We start from the raw sequence: 16,270 nt of genomic DNA, 5'->3' as shown, positions 1-16,270 counted from the left end.
TTTATGATCTCGCAAACTCTTAAAATTCAAAATCTAAAACCAAACTGTCATCTCCTCGCTACTTCTCTGAACTCCAATATCCCACCTCTCCCCAAAATGTTACTTCTACTCTTTGTGCCCTTTGTGTTGGTGACCATTATTCCAGGCCAGAAAGTTTGGAGTGTGCTTTTATTCTTCTCTCTTTTTCATTGCTCACAATTTATTTTCATCCTGTTATTGTGACCTCCGGTTATCCAATCCATAACAGTGGATGCAGCATTCTCCTTAGAACAAAGATCTGCTTACACCCCCTACTTCTTTAAAACAAACAAACAGACAACTTTGGTAGCTCAGTGTTATCAAGTGCCTATTTACGATCTTTGGGGTCATTTAAAATATGCCCCATGCTCGGTTGACAATGTATATACTCCCTTCTCACTGTTCATACACACACATGCACACGCATGCCCACTCATGCACACACGCAGATCCCAAGTATAAGTTAGATTCAGCAGACTGTTTGCACTTATGTACACGTTGTTTGCTGCATTTTTAAAAACTCTTGTTGCTGTGCCTTATATATTTTACGAATTCATTTTACATTTGTTGATTAACTGGTTAAAAACAAAAAATGAATGAAAAGAAGTAAGAAATAGAAGAAACAGCTGAGAAAGAGGGGGAGGCCTTTCACTCACCCAGCATGAAGTGCCTTTCCTTACCAGTCCCTTCTCAGCTCTTTGAACTTGTCCTTCAAGAGCAGATCACAATTCATCTCCTGCATGTCAAATTCTCCGAGGCCCCTCCTTTCTCAGGGCACTTCCTCCTATATAAAATGTCTATCACATATTGCATATACTGAGTCATGTTTTAGAGGCTCCTGCTTCTCTCCTTTCCATATTGTGGGACCCCAGCCTTCTCCGTTTTCCTCCTTTATTCCCTGTCTTGGTTTTCCAGGTCTGCTTTAACAAATACCATAGGCTGATTGGCTTAAACAATAGGAATGTATTGTCTCATAGTTTTGGATACAATTTATTGTTTCACAGTTTTGGAAGTCCAGAATGAAAGTGATGGCAGGATCATGCTGCCTCCAAAGCCTGTAGCCTTCTTGTGGTGGCTTGCCCACGGTCCATAACTCACTGTCTCCCTGTGTCACATGGCCGTCTCACTCCTTTTGCCTCCACTGATTCTTCCCCTGAATTTACTTCTGCTTTTAAGGACTCCAGTCATATTGCATCAAGGCCCACCCTGATTCAGTTTGGCCTCATCTTAACGGGCCCTTCAGAGACCCTATTTACAAATGAGTTTGCATCCACAGGACCAGGTTAGGACTTGAACATGTCTTTGTGGAGGTCATGATTTAATCTGCAACACTTCTCCCCTTTTCCTTATGCTCTTCACTTCCATGTCCCCAAATCCCTACTACCAACCATGTATCATATTTATTGGTGACTCTAGAGTAACAGGTGAATCAGCTATACAATATAACATCCCTTTCCAAGGATAGTTTACTTCCAGGATATAGGAAAAAGCTGAGATTTTCTATTTATAATGATTAAGGTTAAGGTGCATTAAAGGGTTCTTAAGGTGGCCTATTTTCACTACTGAAGTGTATTTTAGGTTGTGATTCTGTTTCCATTGAACAGAAGTTTTAATATGTTGTATTACTGACCCTCTGATACTGGATGAAAGCCAAAAACCCTCTCCTCAAAAACATGCAATTGCATATCTACATAAAGCTGAATTTTACAAATAGTTTCAGGAGTTTCAGAGATTCCTCAGAATCCTGTTCATGCACCTCATACAAAGTACCCTTGGTATGTTACTCTTAATTCCCAGGGCCTATGGGTATACACAGACATATTCAGACCTGTCTTGCAGGAATAAGAGATGGTATAAAAATCTGCACTGTTACTGTACTTCAGAAAATTTATGCAAATATTTAAAGTTTTGAGCAACAGTTGAGACATCCTATGTCTTTAAAGCTCATTTTTTTTTCTTCTGGGGAATAACTACCTATATTTTTAATGCTTCAACTAATATAATAATATAGTATCTCTGTTAGTAATTGGTAATATCATGTTTCTCTCCAGAAGTAAAACACAGGTTATAAGAGTGTATTTTTTTAAAGAATAATAGTTGCAAGCCTAAGCAACTTCTGGAACATGTGTGATTTCCCTTTTTCTCTTGTAGTACTCAAACTAGAAAATGCTAAGCTCTTGGTTCACTCTACATATATTGAATCAGGTACACATAGGCCACCAAAATACTCAGATCACTTTCAATGCACCAAATCCAAACTCTGTTGGATTGTTATGGCAGACAATTAGGAGTCTCTATTTACTGAGAGGAGACAGTGTGTGGATACTGGTGAAATAAAATATCTGATAGGGTTAGATGAAATTACAGATGTTTTTGTTTACCTATATGCATCTCTATATGCATAGTTCTTAAGATTGTCAATTTTATATGTTTAAGAATTTAGGTCAGCATTCCTGTATTTCAGCAATCAGAAGAAGTTAAAAAACACTTTCTAGCATTGGACCTGGCATGTACTCCAATTTGCTTCTGGCTCCACCGTTCTGTTTCCCCAAACTAGCTTGAATATCTGTAGCCATTTATTGTCACAGTTGCATTTTATTTTTTTTATAGTAGGAAAATATTTTCTTTTACCCAAATAAGAAGTGTTATATCTGTTAAAAAATGACACTGTGAAATTCAGAAAGGACTATATATCATAATATAATTCTTGGAGCATTGACAGTTATTCCTTATTTAATGTACAAACAGATTAGATGCATTTCATTTGGGGTTGTTGTTGTTGTTTATTTTACATGTAGTTGTTTCCCTCATTGATTTTATCTATTCTGGCCTATATTGGCTTTTGATTTGCCACTTCTCTCTGTCCCCTTTCCCTCTTTCTCCTTAGCATCTGGAAAATATTGCTAAATTGAATGGTTTTTAGTGGTTGTCACATTCATATTTTATTTCGATGTTAAATAATCAATGATTTTTAGATTTTTAAAGAAATAATAATAATTAAACCAGACTGATGAAATGAAATTATATATATGGTGATTTAGAAGGTTTGACAGCATCAAAGCCAGTTAAAAGGACCTGGAGACTGAAGATTGAGAGAATGATCAAATGAGAGGGAGGAATTGTAACTGAGAAGTTAGGATTTAACAAATGATTATGACTACTGTCTCATTATGAAGATGTTTCTTTTTAGTTTCTAGTGTATTAGAGTAGCCAGAGGAAATACCTGAAAACGTCGAACTGTAATCCAGTAGCCTTGATCTTTGATAATGGTTGTATAATTATATAGCTTTCACCTTGTGGCTGTGTGATTGTAAAAACCTTGTGACCAACACCCCCTTTATCCAGTGTATGGGTAGATAAGTAATAAAATAAAGACATGCATGAAAAAAAAAGGGGGGACCTGGAGACATATCTGCTTCAGCCTTCTGCACCCTAGCATGAGGGAAGTTCTCATACAGGTTATAAAGGGCTTTCACATGCATTTTATATTGTCACCTGAGACCAAGAAATGCTGATGTAGCATTTTTCCTCAGTCTTAAAATAATTTAAAAAGGGAACCCAACAAGGAATAAAAACAGCCCCACCAGGGTTACTCCAGGAGGTGGGACGTGGTGGAAAAGATTAATAACAACTGGACTGCCCAAGGAGCATCAGCAGCTGAGCCCACCTGTAACAGCATTTTCTGCTTAACAGAATGTAAGAATAAAGTTCAAGGCCTGAGAGGTCTAATCTTAGGGTGGCCATCTGTACTGTCCTTCCCTCTTGTCCTGTGAGACCCAAAAATATTGCTTGTGGGAGAGCAGGTGATGTTACTTCATCTGGGCCATAGTCAGGTTGAGTTCATTTTCTATTTTCTCAGCATCAGCACTGTGAAGTCACTGTTCAACTGATTTTTTTTTTTTTTTATTGTTTGAGTATGGGAGGGTAAGTTTTTGTACGTCTATAATCTTTACAGTGTCTAATTTTCCAAACTATAAAGTATCTAAAAAGTTTCTGTGACCAGACAACAATTTTAGTTTTCTTTATTAGATAGGCTCTTTCTACAGAGAAATAATATGGTAATTTATACATTCATTGATATAAAGAGATCAGTAGATGTATAACAACTAAGCCCTCACTATGTTCATGACACCTGCTTGATACTAATGGAGGAAAGAAGTATAAGAGGAAGTTAGTTAGAAAGAAAAGACATACTCATATGCCACCTTACATTTTATATACTCAAATATCACCATGTTTTTATAGGACCAAGAACTCATCTAGGTCAGGGTGGTCATGGAAAGAAAAAGTAGAAGAATAGTGTGAGGGCATTCCCAGGGGAGGGAGGCTCATTAATTTTGAAGATAAGATTGTATACTGAATGCTTAATTGGAGCATTGCACTGAATTGCGAAAAAGTGTTAACTTATATGAAAGTTGAGTCAATTTTTCTTCAACTGGGGTGACCCAAAGAGACAGGCAGAAGTCACAGTTAGCATCTTGGTACTGCAAAAAATAAATAAATAAATAAATAATAATAATAATAATAATAATAATAATTGTTTTTCCTGTGGTAATTCAGTGGAGTGATATTTGGTTCTTTTTTATTTTTTCAGATGTTATGCTTTTTATTGTAACAATGATTGCTGCTAATAACTTTGTATACCAAATATGTGTGTCTTTTGTGCACACAGAAACTACAGTCATTTTTCAATTAGTCTGCTATGCCATTATTAAATGTCTCCATCTCAATTAGACTTGATCTGTCCAGCAGATTTAAGGGTCGCATTTCAATGTTGGATGTGAATTGTGATTATCCATCACACTGGAAATATAATGTTTCTAATCAATCTGTCTTTATGACTACTTTCATCCTAATTCTAACCGCTCTGTTTTTATGTAAGGTTGCCATTACCACCTGGGGCTTTCTCAGGACTCTGGAAGAATCAGGAAGCATTCAAGCATTTATACTTTGAGAAATTTCCTGTAAGAACTTTAATTTATTTTTACCTTCTTATGTAATTTTTTGTAGTTTTTTCTATTAAATTGAGCCACTTGCTCCTAGAATCATAGATCACAAAGAGACTTTTAAAGGTTATCTGAACCAGTTGTCAGCTCTCAGGGATGAGAATGTCCAAAGTACAATCATACAAATAAGTCATTTTTATAATTATATTTATCAGTCTTTGGAGATAGAAATTCACCAGTTTCTCTTAGAAGCTTTTTTTCTAGAATTTAACAGCCCTAGATATCAGGAATTTTTTTTGTTGTTAATTTAAAATGTTTTCTACACATTCTATACCGTTTCCTCCACTGGATTCCTTTGTAGAAACTGAGAGCAACTGATGACAATTGTACACTGTCATTAAGACTCTTTAACTGCCTCTCCTCCTGCTCATGTGGTCAAAATTCATGCGGCTGGCCTCACAATTATATTTTTCCATCCCTTTACCTATTTTTGATGTCTTCTCCTGAATGTCCTCTGTGATCTTTATTTTAAAATCCCATATGGATACAGGATAAAGATGGTGTTTTCAAAGCCAAAGCTTGCCCCAGATAAGAAGAGAGTCTCCTGTTTCATGTTTTGTCGTTTACCTTTTTCTCCATGCCAGAGTCATGTGTGTTATGCTTATAACAGCACATTATGGTTAAGCTCTATAGAGTGTTCTGTACTCTGCCTTGTTACTTTACTTTAAACCCCTCATCTGAGGGCTTGGTAATAGCACTCTTCCTATATGCTATGGCTGCATGCTCTCCATACTTTAAATTCACTTAATCCTCCAAAAAACCCCATGAGGCAGGTACTTTGACAATACCCATTTTATAAAGGGGAACACTGAGGCACAGAAGAATTGAGAAACTTGCACAGAGTTCCATAACTTAGAAGTGAAGGAGCTGAGGTTTACACCCATGCAGTTTGGCTCTGGAGACCATGCTCTCAACACTGCTCTAACCTGCCTCTCTATTAGTAATAGAAATAATAGTAATCACAGTAAGGATTGCCAATTATTGAGGACTCATGACATCCCAGGCCTGTCATTTCTATTTCTAGACACCATCTCATTTATGCTTCCTAGCAGCCTTCACAGTCTTACCCCATTTAACAGATGAGTATACTGAATCTCAGAAAGGTCAAGAAACAGAGATAGTGATTCACCAGGATTTGTACCAAAACCCGTGTTCACAAACACAGGTATCAAGATAATGCAGAAGCATTAGGGGAAGCAATATTTATTTCCTTTCCACTTAGTATACTTCTTGATTCTTCCTTCATTTCTATTTTGGCTTCTGGATAACTCAAGATGTGCTACTTTGAGTTGATTACATATTAAACTACATACTATTAAATTTCACTGACACTTGAGTCCAATACTAACCTGTGTTAATAAATTAGTGCTTATTTTGTAATTGTAAACAGGGGGACTTAAAGCTTTTAAAAATTAATGCAATTAGAGAAGAAATCTATCAAAGAATTACATTGCAATACCAAAGTATGTTGGAAATATTCAGCTATTACTTCTCCATTAAAAAAAGAAATTGGGTTCATAAACTTTACTACCGCAAATTCAAACACTTAACTTGAACATATATAAGAACACTTTAATGTATTCCTGGCTGTTAGAGGAGCAAGGAGATTCTAATAAGCTTTCAAAACCAAAAGTAATTTAATTCCATAGCCCAGTTATGAAAGAAAGTCAAATGCATATAGTAAATCCATTTTTTACCACATTTTTAATTTTCCCAAACTTAAAAATGATTATGTTATCTAACACTACAGATTAATTAAGCATTCTTTATTTTTATTTTCAGGGATACTATGACACCATGGATGCTGGTTACATGGATGAAGAAGGATATTTGTATGTTATGTCTCGAGTCGATGATGTAATAAACATTGCAGGCCACAGGATTTCTGCAGGTGCCATTGAAGAGGTATTGATGAATATTGGTATTTTATTCCAGGTAGTGTTTAGGAACAAAACTGAACTGAAGGCAATATTGAGGTTAAATCATTCTGCCTGGAGAATTACTGTACCATTGATGTGTCTCACGTCCTCTATGTAGATTTTCATATTCTCCACACCCATCCCTGCCTAGTGGTAAAGAGTTTTAAGTACAATAAATATATTTGGTTTTTTATGGATAAGCTTATATACCTCTGCTTCTGATGACGAAGTTTGCATGCAGTCTTTAAGTGGTGTGGGGTTTAAACATTTTATTTTACGTCTAAATCCTGAGAATTTTCTTTCAAGTGTAAGTTACACAAAGTCCCAAGAATAGTTTTTCAAAATTTTTTTAATGTTATAAAATTCACTTTTTTGTTGTACAATTCTGTGATATTTTATAATTGCATTGATTATTGTAATTTTCACCACAGACAGTATACAGAACAATTTGAACACTGCCAAAGCATTCCCTACTAATGTCACCTTTGTATTCTGACCCTTCCCCAACTCTAACCCATGGCCCCCACTGACTTTTCTCTTTTCTGACAGTTTGGCCTTCTCTAGAATGTAATATAAATCGGATAATACAGTATGTAACTTTTGAGACTGGGTTTTTTCACTTAGGAAAATGCATTTGAGAGTCATCCAGGGTGTCATGTATCAATAGTTTGTTCTTTTAGATTGCTGAATAGCATTCCATTGAGCAGATATACCACAGTCTATTTATTCTTATCCATTCATCCATTGAAGAGCATTTGCTTTGTTTTCTGTTTTTGGCAATTATGAATAATGCTTCTATATACATTCAAGTGCAGCTTTTTGTGTAAAAAGTAGCTTTCATTTCTCCTGGATAAATATCTAGAAGTGGGTTTGCTGGGTTGTACACGTATAGGTTTAGGTTTATAAGAAACTGCAAAACAGGTTTCCAGAGTGGCTGTACCATTTTACATTCCTGTCCTCAGTGGTTCAGTGTTCCTATTCCCTCCCATCTTCATCAGCATTTGGCGTTGTCAGTATTGTTTATTTAAACCATTCTAAGACGTGTATGGTATTACATTGTGGTTTTAACTTACATTTCTGTAATGGCTAATGATGTTGAGCATCCTTTCACATGCTTGTTTGCCATCCATACATCTTCTTTGATCAAAGGTCTGTTAAAAATTTTTGCCCATTTAAAAAATATTGGGTTATTTTCTTATTGTTGAATTTTGAGTGTTCTTTATATATTCTGGATAGAAGTCCTTTGTCTGATATGTGATTTGCAAATATTTTTCTCCCAATTTGTAGCTTGTCGACTTACTGTCTTAAAAGTGCTCTTCACAGAGCAAAAGCAATTTTTGTTTTGATGAAGTCTGTTTCACCAATTTATTTTCTTTTACAAATCATGGTTTTTGTGTCATATCTAAGAACTCTTTCCCCAAAACAGTTCACAAAGATTTTTCTCCTTTGTTTTCATCTAAGAGTTTCATAGTTTTGAAATTTAGATTTGATTTTATCATTCTATGTCTCTCCATTTATTTAGATCTTTTTGTATATTTCATCAACATTTTTTGTACTTATCAGCATAACAATTCTGAACATATTTTGTTATACATAAGTGTTTAATTTTGGGGACTATTGTAAGTGGTATTGATTTTTTAAAAAATTTGGCTACCAATTTTTCATTGCTAGTGTATAGCAATACTGTTATTGATTTTTGTATACTAATATATACTCCATGATCTTGCTGAACTCATGTATTAGTTATAGATTTTTTATTGGAATTTTCTATGTAGACAATCCTGTGGTCTATGACTAGAGATAGTTTTATCACTCCTTTCCAATTTGAATGCCTTTTATGCCTTTTTATTGCCTTCTTGCACTGGCTTGGACTTTCAGTATGATATTCAATAAGAATGATGAGAGCAGACACCCTTTCCTAGTTCCTGATCTTAAGGTAAAAACCTTCAGTCTTTTACCATTAAGAATAATGTTAACTGTAGATGTTTTTGGAATATGCCTTTTATCAAATTGAGGAAGATCCCTTCCATTCTTAACTTGATGAGTTTTTTTTTTAAATTGTGAATAGATGTTGGATTTTGTTGACTGCTTTTTCTACCTCTATTGATACGATCATGTGGTTTTCCTTTTCAAGCCTGTTAATATGGTAAATTGAATTAATTAATTTTTAAGTGTTGAACTATCATTGCACTCCTGGAATAAAAACTTGGTTGAAATGTATTATTCTTTTTATGTATTGATTTTTTTTATTTCTAATAATTTTCCTTGTTCTGAAATATTCTTCATGTGGTATCCACATAGCCACTCCAGCTTTTTAAATTTGTGTTTGAATCATTTATCTTTTTCCCTCTCTTCACTTTTAATATATCTAGATCATTATTCCTTACATATTTTTCTTGTAGATAACATATAGTTGGGTCTTTTTTTTTTAAATCCAGTATGATAAACTCTGTCTTTTAACTGGTGGTTTTAGCCCATTTGTATTTAATTAATGACATATTTATAATTATATCTACCAGCTGATTATTAGTTTTCTCAATATGTCTTCTATTTTTTTATTCCTCCATTTCCTATTTCTGCCCTTATTTTAAGTTATTTGGTTCTTTTTTGCAGACTCTATTTCTTTGCTAGACCCTCTGTATTTCTTTTATTCCAAGAGTGTTTGCCTGTTCTTCTTGGGCCATGGTTATTTTTAGGTTTTTAATATTAATCTTTATAAATTTTACTTGGAACGTGCATATCAGGTATAGTGGGTCAGAAACATACTTCTTAATAATAAGTTAGTCTTCCTCTTCCCTCTTACCCCAGATCTTTCCCTGGGTGACCCAATCAGAGCCATGGGAATAATTCCCACAGGGGGAGCCAAATACTTCACAGGGGAGGGATAAGGCAAAAATTATTTTTATGCTTATAAAGCAGAAAGAGGCAGCTATCTCTTACCCTTTCTGAAAAGGTATCCTTGGAAACATAATAAGCCTGAATCCTAACTCCAACCCTTTGGTATGTAAATCAACATGCCCAGGAGCTTCATAGTCCTGTTTGTCTCAGCTTTGACTACATAGAAATGTTTACATGTTCTGGGGCTTTACCTTTTTGACATGTAAATACCTAGGGAGATAGCACTCTAGTCTCCCCAGCACCTTGGGCATTTAACTTAGGGAACTAGTCTCAGGCTGCAACCATTTGGCCCTCCAAGGGAAATTGGAACAAATGGTATTATCTTTTCAGATCAGAGCAGTTAACTAGACAAATGACTACAGATCTATTTCTACTGGTATTTTCAGAGTCTCCAGAGGCTAAGACTTTTGACAGGAGCACTGAGAAATACTGGGAAGTTTTGTTTCACCACACTTATAATGGCTGCATTAAAAATTTGCCTGATAATTCCAACATGTGGGTCGTTTTGGTTTAGCACCTATTGATTGCCTTTTCTCTTCAGAACATTTTAAGTTTTTCTGCTTTTTTTTTTGTGCTCAGTAATTTTACACTGTATCCTGGATATTTTGAATATTATGTCATGAGATTTTGAATCCTGTTTAAATGTTCTGGATTTTTTGGACTTCTTTTTGGTTGTTTATTTTAGCAGGTGATCAACCCAGTTAAAATCAGACTGTTTTTCCTGGCCCACTTTTTGTGGACTATGGTGCCAGTATCTAGTTTTCAAAGCCTTTGAAGTGCTATTCTGGTCTGTCCTGCTTGTGCCCCTTTCAGAGGCCAGTCTGAAACAGGTTCAGTGTTCAAAATCTTTGCTGTGCTGATTCCATTGAATTCATGCCTGCACAGCTGGGCCCAGAACTTCACACACTGATTTCAAGCATCCCTTTCTGCAGCACCCTCCTCTTCTTGAAAATCTCACTCTCTGATTCCCAGGGCTCCCACTTACCACTCTTCTGGGTAGAAAGTCAGGACTGTAACCTCACAGCACCGTTACCAGGGTTCAGTCCTGCAGAGCCTATCACCATAGTGCCCCTGGGGAGAGGGGCTCTGCCTCTTTGCTGACAGATGCCAAGTCAACTGTGCTCTACTCTCAGGGGCTACCCTCTTGGCTAGCAAGGAGGGCAGGTGGCACTGATTCTTTGCTGGCATTTGCTTGGTGTAGGGAGTGCAGAGTCGATAAGGTTACTGTGGCTCTATAGAGAAGGCCAAGGTTGCTGCTTCTTTTCTTGTGTTCAGCTGCAGTAGAGAGGATAAAATCAAAGAATTCTGTTTAACACCCCCTTGCCTATCCTTCCCAATCCTCTAACTAGAGAGAGCAGGCTCTTTTTGGGGCTTTTGTTGTCAGCACTCATTGACAGTTCCAGGTTTGGGACTGCTCTACTGCCCAGGCCAAAATATATAGGAGGGAAAATAAACAGACCAACCCACCACCACCACCACTGCCAAAAACATAAATAAAAACAGGGAACTCATCACCAGATTTTCTCTCAAGTTCTGATTAATTCTGATAGAATCATCTAATCGTTGGTTTATGTAAAGTACATCAGAGTTTTTAACTATAGTTGCTGGGAGCGATAAGGTAGAAGGCATATACTCCCTCTTTTCTGGAACCAGAACCCAGAAGGGTTTTAAAGCTGAATGGGGCACAATGCAATTTAAATGAATGAAAAATTTTAAGGCAGCACAACTAATTTAGCAAGATCAGACTGTGCAGAATAAATCCCCTAATTAAAAGATGGTCACCTTCTCTAAAAACTGTACCTACATTTAGCCAAAATGTAAGAGCTTAACAATTCTTATCATATTGATTTTTTTTTCCCCTGGGATTCAGTGTGATGTTGTCTGAGTAAAAGGAAATAGTTTAATAAGATATTTTGGAACATGTGAACTTTGTGTGCTATTATAATATTATCTCGCTTTAACCCCTCTGAATTTTCTGAAAACCTGAAATTGAAATTTATGCTTCATTCATTTTGGGGTGTTGGCAAAAGGTGGTTCAGGCAACATGAACTTTTAATTTCTTTCTTCTAAGAGATTACCTCCAATGTCTACCTGCATTTCTGGCAGACTCAGCTAATTAAAATACCAGGATTACATATGCACAGCTCTTATTATCAGTCCAAATCCTTAGCGTTCTCTTTTATTTTTAGAATGAAGAGAAATGTGGCAACCTATTAAAATATCATGCTCCAATATGTTTCTATTGACGTTTTCCATACTATAGTATATGTAACAACAGAGAAAATGGAAAATGGAAAAATGGAAAAAAAAATTCCAGAATCATTGATATCCAACAGAGATTTTGTCATTGGGTTGGAGTATTTATAGCACCTCTCTTTAAGTAAACGTCTCCCTTTATATAACTTCAAAGATGAACTCTTTATTGAATATTTATATGTAATAAGGAAATTAATACCTCAATTCATTTCAGACTTGTCTTCTCTAAGAACCTTTACAGGGATGTGGACTAACATTCTTTTTACTGTTTTTTTTCCTCATCTCTGGCAAAATTGTTTTGCAAATTGGTAATCTGTTTCTGAAATTCTTAAGCTGATGACCTAACCAGCTCTTATTAAAGTAGTCAAAAACCTTACTTTATATTGAAATGTTTATCAGGGTTCTCAATGGTGAATGCTGAATTTCATTCTGACTTTTTAAAATGGAACTTGAGCTTCGAAATCCATTGAAAATCTCGTTTATACAAAAAAATATATAGACTGGATGTTGTTGTAGATATTATGAAAATACCTGTGCTTTTCCAGTTTCCCAAAGTAAAAACTGGACAAGTGTGCTACCTACATAAGATAAATCAAGCAGAAATTTTATTAAAATTCTTACCTCAAAAACATTTCAGGAAACTCTAGGTTCTTTTCTGTCTCATCATAAGAAAATAGAGCCCTAGAATAGCTTTTTTTTTTTTTTTTTTTAATGTTAACAGTGTTTATTTCAGAGTGATAGCACTCTGGGTGATTTTTTTTTTTTTTAATCTTCATTTTATTGAGATATATTCACATACCATGCAGTCATACAAAACAAATCGTACATTTGATTGTTCACAGTACCATTACGTAGTTGTACATTCATCACCTAAATCAATCCCTGACACCTTCATTAGCACACACACAAAAATAATAAGAATAATAATTAAAGTGAAAAAGAGCAATTGAAGTAAAAAAGAACACTGGGTACCTTTGTCTGTTTGTTTGTTTGTTTCCTTCCCCTATTTTTCTACTCATCCATCCATAAACTAGACAAAGGGGAGTGTAGTCCTTATGGTTTTCCCAATCCCATTGTCACCCCTCATAAGCTACATTTTTATACAACTGTCTTCGAGATTCATGGGTTCTGGGTTGTAGTTTGATAGTTTCAGGTATCCACCACCAGCTACCCCAATTCTTTAGAACCTAAAAAGGGTTGTCTAAAGTGTGCGTAAGAGTGCCCACCAGAGTGACCTCTCGGCTCCTTTTGGAATCTCTCTGCTACTGAAGCTTATTTCATTTCCTTTCACATCCCCCTTTTGGTCAAGAAGATGTTCTCCGTCCCACGATGCCAGGTCTACATTCCTCCCCGGGAGTCATATTCCACGTTGCCAGGGAGATTCACTCCCCTAGGTGTCTGATCCCACGTAGGGGGGCAGGGCAGTGATTTCACCTTCCAAGTTGGCTTAGCTAGAGAGAGAGGGCCACATCTGAGCAACAAAGAGGCACCTAGAATAGCTTTTATAAATTTAGGAGGACATTATTATTCTTGCCGATTCCAATATATATGAGGGTCTTCTGTAACTAAGTTAATAATCAAATCTATTTGAGCAGCTGATTAGTCTTTGAGAGCCTTGCCTCCATCTAGATGCTTGGGAAACTGGTGGAAGTTCAAGGAGTTGTTAAGAAAATTGTATATGAAATTGGTTAGCTCAGAACATTTCTGCCAGAAATATTAGGCGCTAATGTGGTCATTTTTGTTCAGTTGTCTTCTCACGTAGACATATCCAGGGAACAAGTTGGGCTCCCTGATTTCACTCTCTCATTTGAGCTTAAATTTCAGTTTGTTAAATTATCCTAGTGAAATCCCTGGAAACTTGGAAATCTGGTGTTAGAATACTGCATTTAAAGTTTAGGGAAGAATTCACATACAATTTGCCCTTTTGAAGATTGTTCTGATCAAAGTGTCACTGTTTTCCAAGTTAGCTATTTTGTTTTCTGTTTTAGTAATCATTTCTTTAAGCTTGAATATATTTCTATAAAGTGACCGTGTCTGCAACAAAGAAGATGTGAAGTTCTGTTCCACCAGGGATTAAATGACTACTGTACTTAAATAGTTGCAGACTTGCTGGATATTATCTGGAGTGCTGATATGAATATTGGTAAAGATGCAGAATCTCTCTATTTCCTAGATCACTCCAATTTCAGAGGAAATAAAAAGTCATCTTCTTTTATAAGATGAATGTTAGAGACATTCTTATCTTTGTAGCTTAGGAGGGTGCCTGATCTAAATTAATTTTTCCAAACTTAAAATTAAAACATAATTGAGAAACCTATGTAGTTCATCTCTCTAAAATCATGAAACCATTTTAAACTAAATTTGTACTAAAAATGGCAGGAACAATGAATGACCCGCTTTTACCAGCCCTGTTACCATAACTGTATCTACTTACTTGTGGTGAGATAATTACCTTCAATGTATCATTTTTTCAGCTACCTAAATGTCAATTAACTGCTGCAACTTCATGGATTTTTTTTTAATGGAAGAATACATAAATGTGACATTTGATTTTTTTTTTTTTTTTTTGATTCTTTTTTTCCCTCATGGGACATTTGGTTGGCTTGTATCTCTCAAATGTTGCCAAGATGTATTTTGATGATTTCCTTTTTAACTATTCAGATGTCGAAATAATCATCTGGCATGAAAATATTGTTTGTGGGTCCAACATAGAAAAATGCTTCCCTTCCTTTAGATTATTATAGAATAATAAAATATTTTATTCATTGTCATATGAGCCTCATTTAGAAATGACACAGAATCTTGGAAAATGATCATATTTCTTTCAGACTTTTATGAAGAATTTATCCACAGTTGGCAAAAATAAGAAACTTTGATATTATAGGGAATTGTGTCATGTGTTACTTTTAGTTTTAAAGTACTTCCTACCCTTACCAAAAAGCATTCAATATTTTCCCTTCCACTTCTAAAGAAACTAATACTGAGGATGAAAATGTAGGGAAATTAAAATAACAAAGTGAAAAAAGTTGCAAACTGGAAGTTTTGACTTTCAGTGTAATTAAAATTATAGTCATACTGGTTATGTGACAAAATATCTGGAGGATTGATTTTTTTACCCTGATTTGAACGGATATCTTGGCATTTTAAAAACTCAGGTACAGAGGCTTATGACACCAATGAACACTTTAATAAATGTAATTTTTTTCCACTCTTAAAACTCTGTTTTAGTCTGGTGAAAAGAGTTTTTCTCTACTCATTAATGGAATACTAACATGAAATCACAGGACCTAGCCTGAGAAATTTATATCCTATCACTATGGCAGAGTATTCTCTTCCATGACTGGTGACTTTAACTATACTCCCTACCAAAACAAATATCTGGCAATGAAATATATCTCTCTACTTTCAACATGTGGACCTAAAAATAAATAAGACCTTAACAAATGGGAATGCTGTTGGGAGTATTTGGGATTAAAGTAGTGGGCGAATCTGATGTTGTATAGTATGTGTATAGCAGAAGTTTTTTAGTTGAGCCCAGCTAACGGAAAGAGAGCATGGACACCTTTGCCCCAGTAATGAAGTTAATAAAATATGCAGTATAAAAATCATTTATTTAACATATACTATCCTTAGCACACTGTAGGAGTCAAAAACTATGTGGATGACAAACCAATACTTTGAACCTGATGTTTACAAAGATCAAGGAGTAATGGTAGTTTGTCTTTAATTAGATGTCCACTGGGTTTGTACCAAACATTCTAGCACAGCAGGAGTTCAGAGAAGGGAAAGCTCATTTTCTACTTGGTCCAATTAAAAAAAAAAAAATTCTTCATGGAAGTTCTGGGATTCAGAAGCAGTATGCCTTGGACCCTGCTGGTTTTTCTCCTATCTCTCGCTGGCTATGCCTTTTTGGTGTCACTTGCAGGCTTCTCCTTTTTCCTATGGCCGTCAGACGTTCGAGTTCTTCAAGGCTTGAACTCTTTTCTTCTCACTGCTTTCTCCCTAAATAATCTCATTCAGGTTCATAGCTTCTAATACCATCCATACATTAATGATATTCCCAAATTCACCATCTCCACATTAGGCTTCTCCTCATATCCATGCATCCAAATGCCTCCACTCGGATGTCTCAAATGTACTACAATGGAATATCTCCAAGACATAATAGTGATC

General features: G+C 35.6%; 1 protein-coding gene across 1 annotated transcript in view; it reads left to right on the top strand.

The window, feature by feature from the left end:
• Positions 1–16,270, top strand: part of ACSS3 (acyl-CoA synthetase short chain family member 3) — a 207,750-nt gene that overhangs the window by 182,338 nt on the left and 9,142 nt on the right. The window contains exons 12-13 of the mRNA XM_037848430.1: positions 4,901–4,982; positions 6,807–6,929. Coding sequence (XP_037704358.1) covers positions 4,901–4,982; positions 6,807–6,929 — 205 coding nt within the window. The remainder of the gene's footprint in view (positions 1–4,900; positions 4,983–6,806; positions 6,930–16,270) is intronic.

This window comes from Choloepus didactylus, chromosome 8, assembly GCF_015220235.1.
Source record: "Choloepus didactylus isolate mChoDid1 chromosome 8, mChoDid1.pri, whole genome shotgun sequence".
Taxonomy (NCBI): Eukaryota; Metazoa; Chordata; class Mammalia; order Pilosa; family Megalonychidae; genus Choloepus; species Choloepus didactylus.
The sequence above is the reverse complement of the archived record's forward strand: the minus strand, read 5'-3'. Positions and strand labels throughout refer to the sequence as shown.